Source organism: Moschus berezovskii, chromosome 1 (genome assembly GCF_049115385.1).
Source record: "Moschus berezovskii isolate FMDL1 chromosome 1, NW_MosBer_1.0, whole genome shotgun sequence".
NCBI lineage: Eukaryota > Metazoa > Chordata > Mammalia > Artiodactyla > Moschidae > Moschus > Moschus berezovskii.
In genome coordinates, this window is record NC_142460.1 from 88,552,082 (window position 1) to 88,578,027 (window position 25,946).

General features: G+C 43.0%; 1 protein-coding gene across 1 annotated transcript in view; it reads left to right on the forward strand.

Annotated features, from left to right (window-relative positions):
• The first annotated feature begins 12,272 nt into the window (after positions 1 to 12,272).
• Positions 12,273 to 25,946, forward strand: part of PARP14 (poly(ADP-ribose) polymerase family member 14) — a 47,348-nt gene continuing 33,674 nt past the window's right edge. Inside the window, exons 1-5 of the mRNA XM_055394773.2 lie at positions 12,273 to 12,512; positions 18,524 to 18,648; positions 19,409 to 19,442; positions 22,831 to 23,073; positions 25,495 to 25,731. Coding sequence (XP_055250748.2) covers positions 12,320 to 12,512; positions 18,524 to 18,648; positions 19,409 to 19,442; positions 22,831 to 23,073; positions 25,495 to 25,731 — 832 coding nt within the window. The 5' untranslated portion in view covers positions 12,273 to 12,319. The remainder of the gene's footprint in view (positions 12,513 to 18,523; positions 18,649 to 19,408; positions 19,443 to 22,830; positions 23,074 to 25,494; positions 25,732 to 25,946) is intronic.

Consider the following 25,946-nt stretch of genomic DNA (forward strand, 5'->3'; position numbering starts at 1 on the left):
CAAGGAGATCCAACCAGTCCATTCTAAAGGAGATCAATCCTGGATGTTCATTGGAGGGACTGATGCTAAAGCTGAAACTGCAATACTTTGGCCACCTCATGCGACGAGTTGACTCACTGGAAAAGAGTCTGATGCTGGGAAAGGTTGGGGGCGGGAGGAGAAGGGGACGACGGAGAATGAGATGGCTGGATGGCATCACCGACTCTGTGGACATGAGTTTGAGTGTACTCCGGGAGTTGGTGATGGACAGGGAGGCCTGGCGTGCTGTAATTCATGGGGTCGCGGAGAGTCGGACATGACTGAGCGACTGAACTGAATAGGAATATGTCAAATAAGTAAATTTTAAAGGTGTTAGCTAAAGCTCCTGTGCGTACTTATATGCTTAGTCACTCAGTCATGTCCGACTCTTTGTGAACCCATGGACTATAGCCTGCCAGGCTCCTCGGTCCATAGGATTCTCCAGGCAAGAATATTGGAGTGGGTTGCCATTCCCTTCTCCAGGGGATCTTCCTGACCTCACGATCAAACTCAGGTCTCCGGCACTGCAGGTAGATTCTTTACCATCTGAGCCACTGCTGCTGCTGCTGCTAAGTCGCTTCAGCCGTGTCCGACTCTGTGCGACCCCATAGATGGCAGCCCACCAGGCTCCCCCATCCCTGGGATTCTCCAGACAAGAACACTGGAGTGGATTGCCATTTCCTTCTCCAGTGCACGAAAGTGAAAAGTGAAAGGGAAGTCGCTCAGTCATGTCTGACTCTTAGCAACCCCATGGACTGCAGCCCACCAGGCTCCTCCATCCATGGGATTTTCCAGGCAAGAGTACTGGAGTGGGGTGCCGTTGCCTTCTCTGACCTGAGCCACTAGGGAAGCCCAAAGCTCCCATAGTATATATACAAATGTATCTAATAGACATATATAAGTGTGGGTGTGTGTATGTATACAATATAAATACATGGTATATAACCTATCAAGCCAAGCAAATATAACATTGTACACCTTAAACTTGTACAATGTTGTTGGTCGATTATATCTCAATTTAATTTTTTGTTTGTTTTAAAATATAAGAAGAAGGGGGACTTCCATGGCAATCCAGTGGTTAAAAATCTGTATTTTCAAGGCAAATTTGATTGGGTAATCAATGTGGGTTTGATTGGGTAACTAAGACCCCACATGCTGCATGGCATAGCCAAAAATAAATGAAATATAAGAAAAAACAACGAAAACGTTTAAGGTGAAATGAACTTTTTTTCAAGTGAGATGGATTAGCCAGTGACAGCCAGAACTCATACCTAAAACAAACAGAAAATTGAAACACAATAGCTGCTGCTGCTGCTAAGTCACTTCAGTCGTGTCCAACTCTGTGCAACCCATAGACAGCAGTCCACCAGGCTTCCCCATCCCTGGGATTCTCCAGGCAAGAACACTGGAGTGGGTTGCCATTTCCTTCTCCAATGCATGAAAGTGGAAAGTGAAAGTGAAGACACTCAGTCGTGTCCGACTCTTAGCAACCCCATGGACTGCAGCCTACCAGGCTCCTCCATCCATGGGATTTGCCAGGCAAGAGTACTGGAGTGGGTTGCCATTGCCTCCTTCAGAAACACGATAGAGAAATCATTTATTTTAAGGAAGAGAGCTGTTAAGTCAAGAAGAACTGGAGAGATTGAGACTCCAGAAAGGGAGAATTTTTAAGAGGGAGGGCTGAATTTTGCAGCCACTTCACCCGGGTATTAGTTGCTGATTCTGGGCATGGGCCCAAGGCTGATAATTCCATGTCTCACATCCAGGGAAGCCCACTGCTGGGAAACAGACCAGCAGTGCTATGGAAGATCTGGGAGGTTTATTTAGGGCATCTGTTAAATTCTGGGGATGCATGAGTCAAGAGTTCTAAAAACAGAGGCAGAAAGCCTCTGAAGCAGAACAGAGCCTTCCAAAATCTTGTGAGACAAGGATCAGAATTCTGGACTCACCAGGCAGATTTCTGCCAAAAATCCTGAAAAGACAGGAGCAAAACTGAGGTAGACTGAGCCTTACCAGGGCGTAATTGAATCTCAACTCAGCATAGGACATTATCGGATTCGGGTGACCAGCCACTGATTAGAAACAAAATACTTCATAGAATTAATGTAATTTTGGTTCTATGTTGAAATATAAATGGGAAAGAATATCAAAGAGTATTTTAGGTTCAAAAGGACTTATGAGAAGAATTTGTCCTAGCAGACATTGAAATCTATCAGCAACCAATTTGACACTCTTAGTATAAGAAAATATCAATAATGAGAATATTACAAAGATTCACACTTTCCCCAATACTCTCCAAAAAAAATCCAGGTGGAATGAAAGTTAAATACTTAAAAGCCAAAACAAATACACTCTCATGAATATGAACAGACTAGCACTAAGGAAATCACTTTTTGACTTTTGATGGAATAGAAATGAAAAAAAGATGGACAGGTTCATTACTTAGATAGTTTTAGCTTTGATGGAATAAACATCAATAAAGCTAAGATCTTAAAAATTCAGAGAAACAGAGAAAATGTTTGCACATAAACACAAAAGTTCAATAACTGAAAAGTATAAAGAGCTCATATAAATGGGCAAAAATATGAACTTCCCATCAAACAAATGATTAAAATTCAATCATATGAGAAGAAACATGATCTTAAATCGTGATTTTAAAACTATGCAGCCAACTTTGTTGGTAAAATAGCTGTAAAGTGCACCTACTGTGAAGTTTCATTTTGTACCTAAAAATAGAACAAGAAAAACTTCTGAAAAGTGATAAAACTCAAAGCCTGCAAGGCTTGAGGAAAGCAGATATCATGCATTAATGACAGCAATATAAAAGAAGCCAGTCTTTCTGAAGGGTAAAATGGCACTTTATTGAAAGAATCATAAATATGTTCCAGCCCTGCATCCCACTAAGTAATGGAATTTATCCTGAGGAAATAATGTTTAATAAAAAGCAAAAGTAGACATATACAATGTTTGTTTTATGATATTAAAATACCAAAAGAAGCTAAGATCCCAACAGTGCTGAAATATAGACACTATTTGTGGTATATCAAAATAATATATATAATCTAGTGATATACTAAAGATATAAATATGATGCAGGAAATAGAAGACATTTGGGTAAATCATGTTACATTCCTTTAATGTAACATGATTTACCCAAATGTATGTGCTGTGTGTTAAGTTACTTCAGTCATGTCCAACTCTTGGCGACCCTATGGACTGTAGCCTGCCAGGCTCCTCTGTGTGGGATTTTCCAGGCAAAAATACTGGAGTGGGTTGCCATCTGCTCCTCCAGGGGATCTTATCCACCCAAGTATCGAACGCACACCTCCTTCACTGGCAGACAGATTCTTTACCAGTGAGCCACCTGGGAAGCCCAAATAATTGACTCTTGTCATTTTCCTTGTAAGTTTTCTGGAATGTGCGTGGAAACAGGATCTCTTGGGCAGGATACAACACCAGCTAAGAAAGAAACAAAGGAAGCTCAATTGCTTTTCAGCTCAAAAGAAGGTTTGGTGTATGCAGTGGCTTAAAATATGTTGGCAAGTTCTTATAAATCCTCCTCCTATGAGGGAGTGGGATCTATTTCTCCTTTCCTTGAATGTGAGATGGCTTTAGAGACTTGCTTTGACTCACTTCTAATATAGAATGCTGGAGAGGAGACACTGCATAAGTTGAGGGCTAAGTCATAAAAATTGGTACACTCGTCTCTGTCTTCTCTCTTTCTCTTTCCCTCCTTGTCCCTCTCTACATGCCTTAGGAGCTAAACTGCCACGTTAGAAGTCCAGTGATCCTGAAGCTGCCAGGCTGGAGAGACCACGTAATGAGACCACATGTTCATGGTGATGCCAGAAGAGCCTCAGTTTTTTTAGTTGTCCCAGCCTAGGCACCAGACCTGTGTGAATAAAACTGCCTCTGAGATGACTCCAGCCTCACCCATAGTCTGACCACAATCGTATGAGAGACCTTGATGAAGACTGTCTACCTGAGTCCAGAATCTTGAGAGATGATAGTAACAAGTGATCGTCATTGTTTTATATCACTATATTTTGGGGAGGGTTATCAAACAGCAAAAGATAACTAGAATAATGTACTCAGCACTCACTGTGCCAAGAATTTTTAAAAGTTAAGTTCATTGCTCAATATAAAAATAGAATAATTTTTTAGCCACACTGCAAAGCTTGTGGGATCTTAGTTCCCTGACCAGGGATTGAACCTGGGCACTCAGAAGTGAAAGTGCTGAGTCCTAACCTCTGGACCACCAGGTAATTCCCAAGAGAGTTATATAGACTGAATTTTTTTTATATTTGTGCCTTGATTTCACTAGTTATGTCGATTAGGGAAGATGGATATGGAAGATAGAGATTTTTTATTTAATTCAGATGTATGACTGACTAACGGAAACAAAAATTTTACCAAACCTCTTCCATGGAACAAAGACTTCTAGAATGTAAGGGTTTTAACATACACACTTTCTTGTATGTTGACTAACTTACAAGACTGTACTTTCAGACCAATGATAATGTAATATTCAAATACCTTGAATTTGATACTGCAAGGAGGAAGAACACCACTGATTTCTTCAGAAGGCTCTCCAGTTGGGCTATGAAAGACAATGGATTGAGCAGATGGATCTTGTTCCCAATTGCTGATCTGCCTTTATTCAGTGGAATGACAAGATGCTTCAAAATGTCATACCCAATTATGTATGTGTGTGTGTATGTTAGTCGCTCAGTTTTGTCTGACTCTTTGTGACCCCAATGGGTTGCCATTCCCTTTGCCAGAGGAACCCCAGTCTCCTGCATTGCAGGCAGATTCTTTACAGAGCCACACAGAGTCGGACACGACTGATGTGACTTAGCAGGGAAGGAAATGGCAACCTAGTCCAGTACTCTTGTCTGGTGAATTCCATGGACAGAGGAGCCTGGCAGGCTACAGTCCATGGGGTTGCAAAGAGTCAGACATGATTGACACTACTAATGCTTACTTCTGTCTGATGGTCTACACCTGTAAATTGCAGTTCTCAATTATATGCTTTCCTTGTTTAAAGCCAGAAGTAGCCATATTTACTCATAAAGTTAAGTGAATGAAAACTTTGTGGTTTATAAAGAAGACAGAGGATAGACTTTTAAGGGCTAAAATCCACTATTAGCCATTTGCATATAACTGATATAATCTTGGAGCAAGAGCTGGTAACCATTATCTCCAGAGCATTTTCTTCTTTTTTTCTTTCTTTTTTTTTGGCCACACTTTGTGGCTTGTGGGATTTTAGTTTCCTAACCATGGATTGAACCCAGGTTCAGTGGTGAAAGCAACAAGTGTCAACCACTGAACCACCAGGGTACACACTGGACCCACCAGTGTATTTTCTAGGGAACCCAGAAGGAAGCCTTCACCTCACCTCTCCTCATCACCCTCTCCCTACCTTCCCCATCAAACAAAGGATGGGATGCAGCTCAAGCAGTGCTTAGTGGGAAAATTATAACATCATAACATTAACGCTTATAATAAAAAAAAGAAGGGTCTCAAGTCAATGGTATAAATTTCTGTCTTAAGAAACTAGAAAAAGAGCAAGTTAAACCTAAAACAAACCAAAGAAAGACAATAATAGAGATAAAAGAAGAAATCAATGCAACCAAAAATATAGAAAGAGTAGCAGGAAAACAATCAATAAATTTGTAAGCCAATTCTTTGAAAATATCGATAAATTAATAGGCCTTTCTTATTACTGTATAACAGCATAATTGAAACATATGAAGTCAGACAGTATTTGATACTGGTTATATATTCATCTTTTTATCTTATATAACCCTGAAGATAAATTTTACTGGCAAGTACTATTAAATTTATTTTTTGAAGATGAGAAAACCAAGATTTGTAGATTTTTATTACTTTGTCCAAGGTCACATAGCTGGTAATATACAGAATAAGTCTTTAACCCAAGTCTGTCTGACCCAGGCCTCAATTATCATATTGCCCTAACTATCAATATCTTGAAGAGGATACAAGGGTGTCTATCCAGACACCATTTTAGGAATGACTATCTTTCTCTCAGTTGCTAGAAACATCTGCTGCTGCTAAGTCACAGCTGCATCCCTCACTAGAAGTTCATCTGAGCCTTCAGAGGACTGCCTCTGCCAAGACTAGGTGATGTTTTCAGTTGTAGGCAACTGAATATAAACTAAAAGAAGTTTTAACAACAAGGACATTTACTGACTAAGTAAGAAATCTGGAGGAAGGTGGTTCTAAGGCTGATTCTGTACCTCAATTACGCTGTCAAGGATCTGGACTCTTTCTCTCTCTCCAAGTTGCCATTCTCAGTGTTTCTGAGGTGTTGGCCTTCATGGTTACAAAATGGCTGCAGTATCTTCCATCAACATATCCCAACTGATTACATCCCAAAAAAGGAGAGAAAAGGGATTTCCCATTGTGTCTATATATAAGGAGAAAAAAAAAAATTCTGGAAGCAGAATTCCCTTTCTATCTCTTGCCTAGAACTGGATAAAATGGTCAACCAATTCTATGAGAAGGGAATAAGATGAGTAAAATTGACTTAGCCCAACCATGAGTCAAGTGTGTGTCTGAAAGGGCATTTGTTTACCTAAGCACTTTGCTCCTAACAAGGAAGGGGAGACTGCCTCTAAGAAAGCAGCCAACCTACTCAAAACATTTATAACGCTTAGCAAGGACTAACTAAATTAAAGTGGTTATAGCAGAAGACAAAATGGACTTCAAGGCAAAGAGAATTAATAAAGGAGAAAGAATAGCACACATTAATGACAAAAAGAAACACTTTACTTGGATGATATGAAAGTCATGAACTGATATACCCTTAAATTAAGCAAAAGCAAAAGAAGATAAGGGAATAGTGGCAAAACTATAAGGGGAAATTAAATATCACCCACCACATAAGAGATCCCATTCCCCCCACACACACACCCTCACTACCACACACTGCTATTTGGGCCACATAAGTTTGAACTATGGTGTTGGAGAAGACTCTTGAGAGTCCCTTGGACTGCAAGGTGATCAAACCAGTCAATCTTAAAGGAAAGCAGTCCTGAATATTCATTGGAAGGACTGATGCTGAAACTGAAGCTCCAATATTTGGCCACCTGATGCGAAGAACTCACTCACTGGAAAAGACTCTGATGCTGGGCAAGATTGAAGGCAGGAAGAGAAGGGGATGACAGAGGATGAGATGGTTGGATGACATCACCGACTCTATGGACATGAGTTTGAGTAAGCTCTGGGAGTTGGTGATGAACAGGGAAGCCTGGCGTGCTGCAGTCCATGGGGTCGCAAAGCGTCAGACATGTTTGAGCAATTGAACTGAACTGAACTGAACTGAAGTATATCCTCAGTGTATCTCTCAGCAATCTGGCACGCAGAGCTTAGCTTCACTGGTCTGGCCATTCAAGTCAAGTGAAAGTCGTTCGGCTGGGTCCGACTCTTTGAGACCCTACTAGGGTCTCAAATTGGTCTCCAATTGGACTATACAGTCCAATTCTCCAGAATACTGGAGTGGGTAGCCTTTCCCTTCTCCAGGGGATCTTCCCAACCCAGGAATCGATATCAGGTCTCCCGCATTGCAGGTGGATTCTTTACCAGTTGAGCCACAAGGGAAGCCCTTGACCTCCTTAAATGACTTTTATTTGGGGAAAATATACATTAAAAATTACTATACTGAGAGAGTGGGGGCATTGGAGACATCCCCTGTGTAAGTTTGAAGATGAACCTTCTACAAGGGACCAGAGCACAGGGAGTAAGTCCACCGCCTGGTGTATCCATCAGGTGACTCTCTGAGGACTGAAATTGAAGAGGTAAAAGGCAGGGCAGCTTACCTTGCTTCTCAGGTCACATCCTTTTTAGGGAAGCAGTTTTGGGAGCAAAGTGAGGCAAAGAGTTGGATATGAGGTGCTTACAACTCATTGATTCAGGACAGATGGGAATGCCACCCATCTCCCAGTATATACTTAAGTGGGCGAAATGGGTGACAGGGCGGGTGGGGAACTTTTGCGGGCTTGTAGAGAACTTGAAAGGAGGCTGATGCTAGGTTATAGAAGTTTGTAGAGAAGTTGAAAGTGGAAGCTTAGATGAAGCAGAAAAAGGGAAGTTCAGCCCAAAATGCAGATATGGATTGTTCTATTAAGATCATCTGTGACTCTTAGTTGGCAAGAGAAACAAAGAACAGCCATGTAAATGTGGCCACATCTCTGCTGGAGTCTGCCCTCCCCCAGGCCCTGACAGGATGCTTGCTTTCTTGGAAGGAAGTGAGTTTCAGGAAGCAAACACTCGGCAGAGACAAAGAATTGAGAGAGAGTAAGCACAAATGGCAACCCACTCCAGTATTCTTGCCTGAAAAATCCCACGGACAGGGAAGCCTGGCAGGCTGCAGTCCAAAGGGTCACAAAGAGTCGGACACGACTGAGTGACTGAACAGAACAGAGAACAGAACAGAAGCACACTGCTGGAGGGGGCAGGGTGTGGGTTCAACAAGTGGAAGTGGTCAAAGCAACTGAGGAGAAAAGGGTTTCGGGGCCAATGATGTTTGCAAGTTGTTATTCTTAGAATTGTTTTTTCCCTTGGCTTTTAAGACCTGATATCCTAATCCCTCTGATAGATTCTTTCCAGTGATGATAGAGAAGAAACACTGAACAGGCCTTGTGTGACAAAATACACTGCTAATAATTAAAACAATTCTTGAAAAAAATCCAGAAACGGCTTACCACAACTTCTATTACAGTTTCAGTTTCACTCTGATTTTATTTTTTGTAAAAAGATGGTGTAAGGAAAAAGATAAAACTGTTTGCCCAGTTCTGGATTCCCCAACAGGCTAGCTGCTGCTGCTGCTGCTAAGTCGCTTCAGTCGTGTCCGACTCTGTGCAACCCCATAGATGGCAGCCCACTAGGCTCCCCCGTCCCTGGGATTCTCCAGGCAAGAACACTGGAGTGGGTTGCCATTTCCTTTTCCAATAAACTGGTTAGAGGAGGGTGCTAATTTGAGCTGTGGTTTGGAGTGAAAGGTGCCAATGCCCTGAAAGGAAACAGTCACCACTGTGTTGCAGGAAGGGGGACCCCTTCCAGGACCTGAAACTGGGCTCTTGTCCTAACCCTTGGAAACGAATTGTAGGAGGAAACACATGTGCTGATAAAGCAGGAGATTTTATTGGGAAAGGGTGCCTGGGCAGAGAGCAGTAGGGTAAGGGAACCCAGGAGAACTGCTCTGCCACATGGCTCGGGTTTTATGGTGATGGGATTAGTTTCTGGGTTGTCTTTAGCCAATCATTCTGACTCAGAGTCCTTCCTGGTGGTACACGCCTTGTTCAGCCAAGATGGACGCCAGTGAGGATTCTGGGAGGTGGTTGGACATGTGGTGTCTCCTTTTGACCTTTCCTGAACTCTTCTGGTTGGTGGTGGTTTATTAGTTCCACGTTCCTTACCAGGACCTCCCATGGTAAAACAACTCAAGCAAATGGTTACTATGCCGGGCCAGGGTGGGCGGTGTCACTCAGCGTGCTTCCCCTAACCACTATGTGTCTGAAAGCCTTGATGGACCCTTCTGCATACTCCCCACTTCCTCCTTCTGGGGTCCAGGGTGGTTTGGACTGGATGACGAGCGCCACCTGCACGAGGAAAGCTGGAAGTAGGAGAAAATATCTGAATACTGTTTAGCATTACTATGGATCAGAAATAAAAGCTGATCGCCGAAGAATTGATGCTTTTGAACTGTGGTGCTGGAGAAGACTCTTGAGAGTCCCTTGGACTGCAAGGAGATCCAACCAGTCCATTCTAAAGGAGGTCGATCCTGGGTGTTCATTGGAAGGACTGATGCTAAAGCTGAAACTCCAATACTTTGGCCACCTCATGCAAAGAGTTGACTCGCTGGAAAAGACTCTGATGCTGGGAAGGATTGTGGGCAGGAGGAGAAGGGGACGACAGAGAATGAGATGGCTGGATGGCATCACCGATTCGATGGACATGAGTTTGAGTGGACTCCAGGATTTGGTGATGGACAGGGAGCCTTGGCGTGCTGTGATTCATGGGGTCGCAAAGAGTCGGTCACGACTGAGCGACTGAACTGAACTGTAAAGAATCAGTCTGCAACTCAGGAGACCTGAGTTTGATCCTTGGGTCGGGAAGATCCTCTGGAGAAGGCAATGGCAACCCACTTCAGTATTTTTGCCTGGAGAATTCCATGGAGAGAGGAGCCTGGCAGGTTGCAGTCCGTGGGATCGAAGAGTTGACACGACTGAGCGACTAACACAAACTCTCTTTGGCCCATCTCTGGTTCTCTTCTTGCTGAAATTTAGTTTCACTATGATAAGAGACAGTACATAAGGCCCAGCCCTGCAGGGAATAGAAACTCTACTTTTGGCAGATTCTAAGAGGCCTCATCACCTTCTTCACAGATGAAACAAAATCCATCAGGAGAGAATTTCCAGACCTTCCTATCAGCAGTCATTCAGAACCACCTACTTTTGTACTCCGTGTTTCTCTAGTGGCTCAGTGGTAAAGAATCCACTTGCCAACACAGGAGATGCAGGTTCGATCCCTGGGTCGGGAAGATCCCCTGGAGAAGGAAATGGCAACCCACTCCAGTATTCTTGCCTGGAGAATCCCCTGGATAGAGGAACCTGGCGGGCTACAGTCCATGGGGTCACAATGAATCAGACACGACTTAGCCACTAACAACAATATAGCTTCTGTACTCCAGCTCCTCCTTCCTGGTGCAGTAGGAAAAGGGTCTCCTCTTTGGGCTAGTGCCTCTAGGATCCCCTCCTGCCTTCTCCCATAAGCTGTGTTCTCGACCTTCCTTTTACTTTTATAACAATATTTAAACATTTCTAAGATTCTTAAATTCCATCTTAAATATATTTAAAAAGCAAAAAAACAAAAATAACAACTCCCTGATCCTATAAACCCATAAGCTGCTGTCTAACTTCTACCCTTTCACAGTCACACATCCGGAAAAAGCTGACAATGCTTACTGTCTCCAATCCCTTCCCTTCCTTTCGGTCCTCTGTCCACCGCCTTCTGTTCCCTCCTCACCAGAAGACAGTGCTTACCAGGTCCTCAGAGTCCAATAGACATTTCTCTCCCCTGATGTACTGGTTGTATTTGAATGATGATCCCTCCTTTGTATTTGAAACACTCCTTCACTATGGGTCAAGGTCAAGGATACACATAATCCTAGCCTCTCTCTCACCTTAATGCTCCCATCAGATAGATGCCACTTTTATCTAGTCAGTTACTCAGGCCATGCATGGAGGAACATGGAGTCATGCTTGAGTGTCTTCTCTTGTTGCCCAAATCCTTCAGCAAGTCCAGCATCAATTTGGAACCCCAGCCCTTCTCAGTCCTCCTCGGCCAGCACCCTGGTCTCAGCCACCCTCATCTCCCACCTGACACTACAGCAGCCACTTGGCTGGCCTCCTGCCTCTACTCTGGTTACCACAGAGCAGCTGAAGGGATGCCATACAAGCACATCACGTGGAACTCCCCTCTTGCCCAATGCCCAAGGTTATCTGTAATCATCCTTAGGTTTCAGGTTATTACATGTTTCCTCCCCATAAACCCTCCCTGAGCCCCCATACCTAGGCTAGGAGCCTCCCCTGATTTGTTCTGGGAACACCTGTATATTCCTTCCAACGACACTTACTCCACTGAGTCCTAAGTCCTTGTATCCCCACGGTTTCATGAGCTCAGTGAGGGCACAGACTGTGTCTGCCTGTCAAATCCATTCAGAGTGCATGGCACCTAGAAAATATTCTATTAAAAAACAGCTGTGAATGTACTGTTCCCCTCATTTGTAGATGTAGAATATTAACAGGTCAAGGAACGAAATGCAAAAGTAGGGAAGCAAGGCAAAATTCTGACAATTAATTAATTGTTGAAAGAAGGCTGAAAGTGGGCCCCAAATATTCTAAAGAATCACAGTTTGTAAAGTGGCGGCCTGGGGCAAAAATGAAGCTTTTTTCTTTTTTGTACAAGGTCTAGTGACCCAGAGCGGCTGACTTCATCTGTGGCTTGGGTGGGTAGCAAATGGTGCCTGAGCTTAGGGTCCCCAATATAAAGATGGAGGGAAGCCCAAGGCAATGCCAGCTTCTGCAGTGGTCCACGGGTGAAAGTGAAGAATGGGAGGTGGAGTGAGGGGAAGGGTGGTTTCTAGTCCAACTTGGGCCAGCCGTTTACAGTCAAAGGCAGAAACTAAAGGCAGGAGGAGTGTTCTGGGAAACGAAAGTGAAAGAGGCTTAACCGCTGGGAGTCGGGGAGGAAGCGGCAGTCGGAGCTGGGCCAGCAGATGAGGATGGCCGCGCCAGGCTCCTTCCCGCTGCTGGTCGAAGGGTCCTGGGGCTCCCAGCCCCCGAAGAACTTGAGCACCAAGTTGCAGATGTACTTCCAGAGCCGGAAGAGATCCGGAGGCGGGGAGTGTGAGGTCTGCCATGTGCCGGGGAGCTCGAACCGCTTCCTGGTGCTTTTCTACCCGGAGGACGGTGAGAGGGGCAGGGGGTGCGGGGGAGAGGGCAAGCTGGGCTCTTCCTCCAGGGAAACTGGGGCTCGAGGGCGCGGCGGGAGAATCCGCCCGGCTCCGGCAGCAACTGTAGAGAAGCGCGTGGGGCGGGAGGCGCAGAATAGACGAGGTGGTCTAGGGCGCCGCAGTCCAGCCTGCGCTGCGCTTCCGGGCGCCGCCGGAGGTGCGGCAGACAGCGCAGGTGGGTTAAAGAAACCTTGGCATGCTATGAATGAAGGGGGCTGCCGGAGAGCTGGTGGACATTTTACAGGGCTACATCGTGCGGTGGCATCGTGTGTTAGTGGCAGAGTTGCAATGCTATTGCAATTGTCTTCTTCCTATGAAAGCAGCAGATCTGAAACTCCAGAGCTTTATGGGAACACAATTTGAAGTAAGTGATGCTTTTGAACTGTGGTGCTGGAGAAGACTCTTGAGAATCCCTTGGACTGCAAGGAGATCCAACCAGTCCATTCTAAAGGAGATCAATCCCGGGTGTTCATTGGAAGGACTGATGCTGAGGCTGAAACTCCAATACTTTGGCCACCTCATGCGACGAGTTGACTCACTGGAAGAGACTCTGATGCTGGGAGGGATTGGGGGCGGGAGGAGAAGGGGACGACAGAGGATGAGATGGCTGGATGGCATCACCGACTCGATGGACATGAGTTTGAGTGAACTCTGGGAGTTGGTGATGGACAGGGAGGCCTGGCGTGCTGTGATTCACGGGGTCGAAAAGAGTCAGACACGACTGAGCGACTGAACTGAACTGATCCGAAACAAGGAGAAGGAAAAAGAGCTGAAATGCCGATGTCTAACCACCCTTGGGCTTCCCTGGTCCGAATATTAAAGAAGCCACCTGCCAGTGAGGTTTGATCCCTGGGTTGGAAAGATCCCCTGGAGAAGGAAATGGCCACCCACTCCAGTATTTTTGCCTAGGAAATCCCATGGACAGAGGAGCCTGGAGGGCCCCAATAGTGCATGGGGTCGCAAAGAGTCGGATGGGACTGAGCAACTGAACACAATTTGAAGGAAAGAGAGTCTCCTGGGGGAGTCACATCTAAACTGACTCCTGAGAGTGAACTCAGTTCTTGATAGGTGAGATGTTGGGGAGGGCTGTTCAGATGGGAGCTGGGGGCAGTGCTGAGGGCAGGAGAGCAAAGGCTCTCCAGGAAAGTGCCCAGGAAGTGCCGGGCTCCCTGGGGGGTAGCTTTGGTTTGAGGAGTGAGCCCTCTCCTTATCCCTGTGCATAAGCGAGGTCTGGAGACCAGCATGAAAAGAACATGTGAGGTTTGGGCAATTTTATAAGATTGCAAAGAGGATGCTTGTAATTTTAAAAAATCTTAGGCCTTCTCTTATTAAACCTTTTACAAAAGAAGTGGGTTGCAAATTAAGGCTAAGAGAAAGTTGGGTCGAGATGAGAGAGGGCCTTGCATGATACACTAAGGAGTATGAACTTTCCTCCACAGGTAGGCCCTGGAGGGCCATGTCCATATACACTTTTCAGGAGATAAATTTGGATGCAAATAATACAGTGATTTCTGTTGGGAGAGACCTTGGACATTAGATCTGAAGAAGATCATGCCATGTCCAAGTGAGGACCAGTGAGGCCTTGAATAACAAAAGTCAGCCTGGGGATGAAAGATGCATGTTTTTTACTGTTCTGGATTTTGTAGCTGATTCTACAGGAATAATAGGTGTTCATTTGATGGAGAGAGAGAGCCCCTGTGCTTTCTGTTATTTATTTATAAATAACAGAAAGAAAAAAACTTATTTGCATTGCTTCCATTTTACTACTCTAGTATTAGGACTTGACATAAGCATTATTCTTCTACCTCCTATTTACAGTTCATTCAGAATATTACTACAAATATAGTATACAATTTTTAAAAACTTATGGGGAACTGCAGTTTTTGTTTTTCTCTCCACTTTACAGAGGAGATCTCAAAATCATCCAACTTAAATAAAAATTTATATGGATGTTTTCTGTATCTCTTATTTTTTAGATGGGGAAGGAAGAGGTGATATTCTAAGTTGATTGAGTTTTCAGGGGGAAATTCCCTTCCTATAGGTAATTGAGCTGGGCTTCCCTAATAGCTCAGTTGGTAAAGAATCCGCCTGCAATGTAGGAGACTCTGGTTTGCTTCCTGGGTTGGAAAGATCTGTTGGAGAAGAGATAGGCTACCCCCTCCAGTATTCTTGGGTTTCCCTTGTGGCTCAGCTGGTAAAGAATTTGCCTACAATGCGGGAGACCTGGGTTCAACCCCTGGGTTGGGAAGATCCCCCGGAGAAGGGAAAGGCTACCACTCCTACTGGCCTGGAGAATTCCATGGACTATACAGTCCATGGGGTCTCATGGGGTCTCAAAGGGTCCGACACAACTGACTTTCACTTTCACTTTCAAGCTTAGAGGCTTAGGAAGCCCTGAGAACAATTGGAATGATCTAGGGCAGGGATGTAAAAAGGAAAGAATAAAACCCAAAATAGAAAGGGATTCACAGGTGAATCCTTGTGAAGTGTGAGGGAAGTGAAGTGGTCTGGATCAGGAGACAAGCTTGACTCAGAACCCTTAAAACAATGTCAAAAAGTTTTCCAAGGATTAATTTCACCAAGAAATGCTCTAAAGGGTATCTGAGTAATGTAAGTCATTTCCCCCGGGCTTCACTTTTCCTCACAGGGTTTTACCATTTTGATTCCAATTGTCAACATCACCACTGGCCTGGCCCTTAGGGACACTTTAGAATCCCATTATCCTCAAGAGTTGTTCTCAAATTGGGGCCACAGATCCCCTGCATCCAAATCGCAACAGGTTAACAGGCACATTTCCAACTCTGTCCTAGAGACTCAGGTACCCTGAGGGTGGAGTGGGTGAGAATCTGCATGTTTAACCCCAATTCACTGAATTTGGGACTTTCCAGGTGGTGCAAGTGGTAAAGAACCCACCTGCCAATGCAGGAGACATGAGACACAGGTTCAATCCCTGGGTCAGGAAGATCCCCTGGAGGAGGAAATGGCTGCCCACTCCAGAATCCCATGGACAGAGAAGCCTGGTGGGCCATGGTCCATGGGTCGCAGAGTCGGACACGACTGAAGCAACTTAGCACAGCATTACAATTTGAGAATCCCTGTTGTTTGTTGATGACCCTGAACAAAAACAGAAATGATTGTAGGAAATACAAACCTCATAAAAATACAAACAGCAAAAATATCTTTGTGTGAAGATAATATCATTCTGTTCTGGTCCTCAAAGCAGAAATGATTTCAGTCTCCCTGCTGGGTTTCTTCCTTCCTACCTCCCAGCCCACTTCCTCCCTTCCTCCACCCCTAGACTTCTGTAATGTCCCTCTTGAAGTATCCCTTGCACAGACATTCAAACTCAGTTCAACTCGAATCCTTGTATGGTCAAAGTTCTTAGGGAGTGGAAAGTCCCTATTCAGTTTTGGTTTCCTACCAGAGGAATGGCTTTCTCAGCAGCATGTGGTCAGGAGTTTGATAACATTGAATGACTTACCCCATCATTACCCCAAGGGCAAAGTTCTTCTCTCTCGGGAACACCCTCTGCCCTCCACAACAGGAAGTGGCCCCAACAGATCCAAAATAGGCCCATAGTGTAACACAACTTGGGCCTTATCATTTAAGTAAGAAGAATGAGCCCCAAAGCACTTTTCTGTAGAAATTAGTGGATAGGAAACAAACAATCTGGAAGCTCTATTATTTTATATATTTGACTGAATTTCTGCAAAGTCAAGTGTAAATTAACTTGTGAGATTTAAAATTCTGTTTCAGATGTGCATATTTGTCATCTTTTTTTTTGTCATAATTTGGCTCCTTATTATTGTCAGCTTCTCTGAGGTAAGGGAACCCCACTTCTCCGTAACTATAACTACATATGGGTGGTCTGAGATTGATGCACAAGACAGCCTGTCCACACGGGTAAAGGTGGTGGTGGTCATTGTTTGGTTGCGAACTGTGTCTGACTCTTTGTGACCCCATGAACTGTAGCCTTCTAGGTTCCTCTGTCCATGGGATTCTCCAGGCAAGAATACTGGAGTGGGTTGCCATTTCCTTCACCAGGGGTTCTTCCTGACCCAGGGATCGAACCCATGTCTCCTGCATTGGCAGGTGGATTCTTTACCACTGAGCTACCAGGAAGTCCAAGGGGGGTTAGACATCACCATTTCATCTCTTTTCCTCCCAGATTCACCTTCTCCTTGTTTTGGATCACTTATGGATACTGCTACCATCTGTTCTCTTGAAATAGTCGTGCCCATACATATTACACACAATCTCAGAATAGGTTGACACATGTAGATGCCTGGACAGGACTCTTCCAAAATATACGGAATGCAACACAGAGGTGCATGACTCTTGACAGTTTGGCTTACAAAACAGCCTGCTGTCTGGGCTCAGGGCTCTTATCCAGTCCTTAGTCCTCACTTCAGCTTAGGACAGCCCATTAGGAGTCCATGCAAAAACACTCACCCTGCTCATAAAGAGTGAAATTAGAGTCTGGCATTCCATTTCATATTGTTTTTGAGGCCTGTTTCTGAGGTGGCATCCAGTGAAGGCATTACCTCCCTCATCCTCTTCGTGGATGGTTGAAGTGGGAAAGCTACTCAAGACCTTATTTTAAAAAAAAATACATAATTTTTCTTGGCTGCCCTGGGTCGTCATTGCTGTACATGGGCTTTTTCTAGTTGCGGTGGCTTCTGTTATTGTGGAACACAGGCTGTAGGTGCTTCGGTTTTAGTAACTGAAGCATGTGGGCTCAGTGGTTGTGGCTCCAGGGCTCTGGAGCTCAGGCTCAATAGCTGTCTACGTGGGCTTAGTTGCCCGAAGGCATGTGGAATCTTCCCAAACTAGAGATCAAACCCGTGTTCCCTGCATTAGCAAACAGATTCTTGACCACTGGACCACCAGGGACGTCCCTCAAACTCTTGTTGATGAAAGATTCTGCTTATATCTTTGGCCTCAGCAGGCAACCACATCAGAATACAACATGGCAGCCCAACATCTGTGACTGCAAGGCACTCCCAAAGGTTCTCCTTCACCCTGACCTCTCTACACCACCTGACTATGTTGGCCATGCCTTCCCCTCTAAATTCACCCACTCCCTGTTCTCCATGGTGAGATACCATGGTCTCTGATTTTCCTTTTCTCTCTTTAGCTGCTCCTTCTTATTATGGTAACTTACATTTACTTAGCCCTTATGGGTATCATAAAATTCATTCACAGACACTGCTTCACTTGAGGAAGTTGAGACTCAAGAAGTTAAAATATTTTCTCAGTGACTCGGCTACTTCATGGCAGAGTTGGAATTTGAATCAATGTCTCTAAACTTATGTCCACTGTTCATTTTTTTTTTTTCACTACAGCTCAGATGCCAAATGTGCTAATTCTTTTTTGTATTTTGTAAGAATCTTTCCCATCCCTCATTTGCTATTCCTTTTACTATCTTAGGTAAGACTCTTATCACAGGTTAAATAATTGATTGAAATACCTTTTTAAGAGGACTGCTCTCCATTCTGCTCATTGTCAGCTGAGCCACTTTCCTAAAACATGGCTTTCATAATGTCATATCTTAGAATCAGTAGTTCACAGTGAGAGATGCTTTAATTCTTTCCCTTCGTTGTAGAATAAATATTGCTACCTTCCTGAGTGCCCACTGAGCAAAGGGTACTATACTAAGTTCTTTAAAATGTTTCTTCAGTCTAATCCATGTAACACATAAGACAGTCTTCATTAATTAATAAACAAGAAGACTGAGATTTTGTCAGTAATGCTTATTCAGGAACATGCTCAGGGTTAAAAAAAAAAAGGACATTTAAAGATAGAATTCAAATCTGTGTCTGCTTGCTAAACTTTCCCTCTTTTCATCATACACAGCCTCTCTTGAGAAGCTGACCACGCCACTGACACATGATGATGAAACCTATGGAAATCATAGAATAATTTTGTTAATAAAGATTGCTTAACAGCTTTTCTAAAAAATTTCAGTTCGGCAGCGAGTTCTGGAGAGAGAGAACCATGAGTTAGAATGGCCGGGAAAAGGAACATTCAAGTTAACTGTCCAGTTTCCCACAGTCCCAGATGAAGTCCAGGAGGGGAAAATTCCCATGAAGGTAAGTATAGCGGTGATTACAAGGGAAGTCGGGTGTTCTCCCAAGATATGTGGGGATGGGAACCACGATGAGGAAAGCATAGTGGAATGAGAAGTATAACTCACACTGGGGTGAGAAAAGCGATTTATAGATGTGGAGGGAGTGAGAGTGGTGATGGGGTAATGGGAGAGGAATCACTTTTTGTTGTTTTGAAAGTTCAAGATTGAGGGGCTACCATAATGATGGTTTGAGACGTAAAATCTTGGGTCCGTTCATCCTAGGTACTTAATAACCTGGCACTTGCCATATTTGTTTTATTTTCACATGGTTTAGAGGGGCGAGTGATCTATACTCCATGTATTAAGTATTTCCTCAGTTGTCAAATGGGACAGTAATAGTGTTGGCCTCTTTGGTTTATTGGATTGTTGTGAGGATTAAATGATACAGTCTTAGTAAAGCACTTGGCCTAGTGCTTGTTAATAGTAAACATTCAATAATTGTTAAATGGGGAAAAGAACATGAGCTGCATTATTTCTCTGATTTAGGTTTTACCACAAACATTTGGTGTCCCTTTGGAGTTTTGTGACTCGTTTTTACCAGTGATTTGTGTGCTAAGTGGATATGCCATGAAATGTGAGGTATATTCAATAGCATTATTGCCTGAGTTTTTAGTTATCATTTCTGTAGACCCTACATCTTTAGGCTGGCCCTAGGGACACTTTCTTAATGTAAATAAATTATTAGTAATTTATTAATGCGACTTTATTTTTTTGGGTTTCAGGAATCCAAGACCAATGAACAGGCTGAAGAATCAGGTAACTTCCATTTATCAGGCAGTTTTGTTTTTACTAAACACTTTGCATTGCAGAGGTCACCGTTCTCTTCTTGACTTCGTAAGGCAGGGTTTGCTCAGCTGAGAGATGCTTTGGGCTGCACCCTCTCCTTCCTCTCAGTCATCTGTTCAACGGTCGCCTCTTGAGTTCTAAGGGTTCAGATCAGAAGGATGGGAACAACTGTCTCTGGTGACCGAGAGTACCTTGCAATTGATGGGAGGAGAAAGAGGTAGCTGTAGGTGGATGACGTGACCTTTAGAGTCTACCTGTGCCCAGTCACCTGTTGAGAAGCAGGGACATGACGTGACAGTGGGAGCTGTGTGCAGCTAAGTCACTTGTCACTGCTTTCTGAGCGCTGGGTGCAGGATATGAAGGCAGCCCTTCAGATCAGCACTTATCCCATCTGCTGTAGGAAACAGCCAGCAATCCAGTAGCTGTTGTGGACTCTGCTGCTTGACTTGTGTCTGGGTGTTGGCCTGTGTGCCACCTGACGTTTGTTAAAGAAGATGCCAGTTTTCCTGGCTAAGCATGCTGTTCTAAATGGGAGGAAGATGGACTGGGCTGAATGGCCAAGCAGGAAAAAGAAGGTGATCCATATATCCAAACCTTAGGGAAGGGGAATTCCCAAGAAAAGTTTAAATATTGTCTGTCCTCTAAAATTGAAATTTTCTTAAGAACGTGTTTAGATTTTTGCAACTTACCTTTTCTGAAAATGGCTCTGGGATGAGAGCTGCCTTAACTTGGCAAAATGCCTGGATAGGGATGTATAGATTGTTTCTACCTAACATGGATGTACTGTTCAACTGTAGAATATAGTATGCATGGTTGAGAAGCTCCTGCTTCTTATGAGACAGGAATTTTTTTGTCTCTTTAGAGGAAGTTCTGCTTTGTCTTCTTCAGATATGGCCCGCCCAACTCCCAGTATTTGTTGACTGTGACTCCCTAAGCCCTTATCTGTTTCTTGAAAGATTCCTTGCATGCTGTACCTTCAAGCTCAATTTTGTACCAGAAAGTGGTTTTATATTTGTAGTACATTTATATCTGTACTATTTCTGGAATTAATCAAGTCTGTGTTTCTTATGGTTTCCTAGATTTCAGCCTAACTCTGTCTTAACTGATTTGTTAGCACTGTTTCGGATTTGCTTAATGCTCCAAGTATGTACTCAGGGAGAGCCAATCAGCCTCATTCCACCAATGTCCTGGAGATTTTAGATGCATTTACTAAACCTGTTGTAACCTGAGCTTGACTCTAATTGTAGTAACCAGCCAGGAATTGGGGTGGTCTTCAACAAGATACTTAAGTTGACCCCTTTAAGAGTTGGAAGAAGAGGTTCTTTGTTGAATAGTTGCTTCACACTGTATCTTGACAATGGCCCTAAGGCTAGGACTCTTGAAATTAACTGGAATGGAGTTAATAGTTTTCAGAAATGTTGCCCAGGATGAAAACAAAATGGGTTTGGTGAGCAGATAGCATTTACTCTGCCATAATAATGTCAACTCCCTTTCTTATTTTTATTTTTTGTGTACCTCCTTTAGAAAATTGGTAATTTCCTTTTCCAATGTTTTTGTATGTACCCATCACCACACAACCAGTGCCCTGAACATAGGGCACTAATGGGATAGTTGCTCACAGAATGTCTAAAGATCGTGACATACTCATCATGCTTCAGGGCACAAGCATAGTGTGAGACTGATCTTCTTCTTCTGTATACAGTTAACCCTTGAAAAACCTGGATTTGAACTGTGTGGATCAAATTGTACATGAATTTTTTTCAATAAATATATTTGAAAAATTTTTGGAAATTTGTGACAATTGGAATAAATTCACAGATGAACCACATAGCTTAGAAATACTGAACAAGTTAAGAAAAAATTAGTTATGTCATGAACACATAAAATGTATGTAGATGTACATATAATGTAAAAAATATGTGTTAATCAACCATTCATGTTATTGTAAGCCTTCCAGTCAACAGTGGGCTATTAGTCGTTAGGATTCTGAGGAGTCAAAGTTATATACAGATACTTGACTGTGCAGGGGGTTGGGCTCCTAATTCCCATGTTGTTCAAGGGTCAGCTGTATATGTAACTCTTTTTGGTCACGGTGGAGAGGTACAAGCTGACTGGGGTGGTTGCTATCCCATAAGTTTGAGGTATACACATAATTCTCTGCGCTATTTTATCTTCCATATGCATTCCTTAGTCATTTGCTGTAAGAATCCTTTTTCCTCTCCAGTGATTGGAAATTACTGCTTTTCAGAACATAATATGTTAGGTGATGCCCATGTTTGGGCATCATTGGATATTCTTGCTTTCCTTCAGTAATCTAAGCAGTAAATCTTCAATTCAGCAAACATTTATTGAGCCTCAGCTGTATACCATGAGCCAGAAATACGAAGATGAATAAATATGTCCCTTGCTTTGGAGAAGCTTGGTTCAATAGCTGTAATATGGTGCTGTGATAGAAATATATGTCAAGTGTTATGAAAAGCAAGGCAGGTTCCTCAGAGAAACAAGGCAGAAAAGAGTGTAATAGAATTGAACATAATCATGATCAGCATGATATCAAATACTACTTTTTAAAAAAAATTTATTTATTTTAATTGGAGGCTAATCACTTTACCGTATTGTATTGGTTTTGCCATACATTGACATGAATCCGCCCCGGGTGTACATGTGTTCCCCATCTTGAACCCCCCTCCTACCTCCCTCTCCATATCATTCCTCTGGGTCATCCCAGTGCACCAGCCCCGAGCATCCTGTATCATGCATTGAACCTGGACTGGCGATTCATTTCACATATGATAATATACATGTTTCAGTGCCATTCTCCCAAATCATCCCACCCTCGCCTTCTCCCACAGAATCCAAAAGACTGTTCTATACACTTTTTATTTTTAACTAAATTAAGTTGAAAATCTTCTAAGATCCATTTTTTCCCCAATTCTTAATTTTTCTTTATTCTAGTTTTACTGAGACATAATTGACATGTTACTTGTGTAACTTTTGTCAACTTTGAAACCAGGAAAGGAAGAAGTATCACAGTGTAATTAGCCTGTGATAATTTTTTTACATTTATTTATTCTTAATTGAAGGATAATTGTTTTACAGTATTGTGTTGGTTTCTGTCAAACATCAACATGAATCAACCATAGATATCCATATGTCCCCTCTTTCTTGAACCTCCCTTCCACCTCCCTCCCCACCCCACCTCTCTAGGTTGTTACAGAGCCCTGGTTTGAGTTCCCTGAGTCATATAGCAAATGCCCATTGGCTATCTATTTTACATATTAGCCAATGATAATTTATTTTGCTAAGAACATGATAGAGAAATCTAACATCTTGTACCCTTTTGTCTCCCTAAAATCAGATGCATCAAAAGAACTAGAGGAAGACCTCTCTCTCAGTAGAAGATCAGAAAAAGAGGAAGACACCCCAAAAGAATGTGAAGATATTTCCTCTTTGGTTGCATTTGAAAATCTCAAGGCATATGTGACTGATATGATGTTAATCTTGTTAGTGGAAAATATAAGTGGCCTGACGTATGATGACTTTAAATTGGAATTTATACGAGACTTTAATGTGGCTGTAGTTACCTTTCAAACATATACTGGTAAGATCAAGTGATGCTCCATTTGTCAGCCTTCTTTGCACTACACTTTGGGGTTTGGAACACCTAGCTTATGGAATGTCTCTGAAAGCTTCATTCTTTCTAATAGCACATCAGGCTCCTCTGTCCATGGAATTCTCCAGGCAGGAGTGGGTTGCCATTTCATTCTCTAGGGGATTTTCTTGATCCAGGGATCAAACTCAGGTCTCTTGAATTGCAGGCAGATTCTTTATCATCTGAACCACCAGGGAAGCCCCTCTAGTAGCTAGTAAGTTAATATTGATTTCTTATTTTGAAAGAGAAGCAAATTCATCTTGAAACCAAATTCTGGTATGTTTAATAAACAAACTTTATTGTGTGAGTTGTGTGTAGGTGTGCGTGTGTGTGTGTGAGAGAGAGAAACAGAGACAGAGAGAAGTGAGACAGAAGTAACACACCCAAATAGAAATCTGAAGTCTCAGGTTATTAAAGAGATTCCGAGCAGAGGACTCGGTGTTTCCTGTGTGTTATCTCACTGAGAGGAGTAAATATTGATCTGTGTTACTTAACTGGACTTATTGGAGAGTAATAGTAATAGCAGTAAACATTCATATAGTGCCACTGTAAGTCAGGTACTATGCTAAGTTTGTTCCATGTGTCAATTTATTTGTTCCTTTCAACAGCCTTCTGAGGTTATTATTGTCCCTCATTTTACAGTTGGGGAGACAAAGATGCTAGTACCTGGAAGAGCTAGATTTGAACCGAGGCAGCCCACCACTACAGAGCCTGTTCTCTTATTCCCTTTACCATATATTTCCTTAGTACTTGCGTGGTTATCACATATGCAGAGATGAATTAATGCAGGTGCTGCAGAAAGTGCATGCTCTTTAAGGTCTGTGTGGGGAGTCTGTGGACAGTTTCTGAAACTGGAAGAGCTATCTGCAGAAGACAAGGAAATTTGCCAGTTTCAAGCCCTCACTATTCCATGATGGCAGTGGGATGGTTGATCTTAATCAACCAGCACAGGTTCAAATTTATGATTATTTCTTATAAAGGTAAAACTAAGTTGACTTGCTTTTAGGTGTGAGGTACTAGTCTAGGGGCTGTAGGTACAAAAGTGAATAATTCTTGGTTCCGGCTCTTGAGAAACACATATGGGGCAGGAAGAAACCCATTCATAAGTCAGTAATGAAGATGCAGGAGGAAAAGCTGCTTTTCTCAGCTGTGAACAGCAGGCTGTGGGGAATGGGAGGAAAGGGAACCCAACGTGGTGACTTTGTCTTCTTTGATGTCTATACTCCAGAAGTAACAGGCTATCAGATCTCAGATATGCTGTTGTTTATACGACCTACTAGTCCCTCTGCCTGAAATGTTTCTTCCCCTTGCATGCTCAGTTGCTCAGTCATGTCCACTCTTTGCAAACCCATGGATTGTAGCCCATCAGGCTCCTCTGTCCATGGGATTATCCGAGCACGAATACTGGAGTGGGTCCAGGAGATCTTCCCAATCCAGGGATTGAACCCCAGTCTCCTGCACTGGCAGGCAGATTCTTTACCACTGAGCCACCTGAAAAGCTGCTTCCTCCCCTTATCTCTCTGATAAACTCTTCTTTATCCTTCGAAACTCAGATCAGTGACTACTTACTCTGGGAATCCTTGTCTGATTCCCAGCCTTAGTTTTCCCACCTCATTTGATCCCCAAATAGACCATTTGTTTGCTTTCAAGACTTCTTCCCTCTTGGATGGTGAACTTTCAAGGACCTGTTATATTCATCCCTGTATCCCCAGATCCTAGCATGGTGTCTTGTACATCATGGACTCACTATCAATATTTATTAATTTGAAAGAGATAATTGGACCGAGTCCAGAAGGAGGAACAGGAGCAGGATAAAAACATTGGAGAAGGGCATTTTAGGCACAGGGAATTATATATACAAAGGCAAGAGAGAGTGGGGCTTTTGAAAGAATGACTGGGTTGTGTGTCAATATGGAAAATAAAATAAATGGAGGTAATAAACAGAGGTGATATTTAGAAATTAGTTTGGGGTCAGATAGCCAAGGGCATTGTAAGCCTCACTAAGGAGCTTAAACTCATGCCTGCAAGTGATGGGGAGTCATTTCAGGATTTGAGGAAAGAGTGAAATAAGATTTGCGTTGCAGAGATGCATTCAGGTAGTGATGTCAAGGAAGGGTGGAGAGAGCCGTGACTAAAGGCAGGGACATGACTCAGTGTCAGCAATCCCGGCAAGACATTCCTGTTTGCACTGTTTTTCAGAAGCTTCCAGGGAATCTATTGGCATATAGAGTCTCCTGTGGGAATTAAAATCTTGCATTTAAAAATTGAGTGGTTAGCCTGCTTCCTTTTTCTCAATTAATATTCAGACAGTTTCTTCTATACAATATAAAGATATAATTTTTTGATTGATTAATTGATTATGGTTTGTAGATGCCTTGAAATTTGTTGGTGAATGTCCCACGCACCATTCAGTGAAAAAACTTCAGCTTTCTGCAAGACTTCTGGAAGTGACAAAAACAATTCGAGTTGAAAACCTGCCACCTGGTGTTCATGACCGTGATTTAAAATGTTTATTTGAAAATCCTCATAATGGAGGGGGAAGAGTTGCCAGCATCGAATATTTTCCTGAGGAGAGTTCAGCACTGATTGAATTTTTTGACAGAAAAGGTAATATCTATTAATATTAATTTTGTAAACGGTACATGGCGTAACTGAAAATGTTGTAGTAGATCTTAACAGTTAAACGTTTTATTTTTTCTCGGAAACCCAAGTAGTAATCCTGTATATCCGGTATGTGATACTTGGTGAAACCAGTGATTCAAAATTTGGAGAAGTAATGGCAAGTTTTTGAAAGCTATAAGGAGATTCTCTCATGAGTCTCT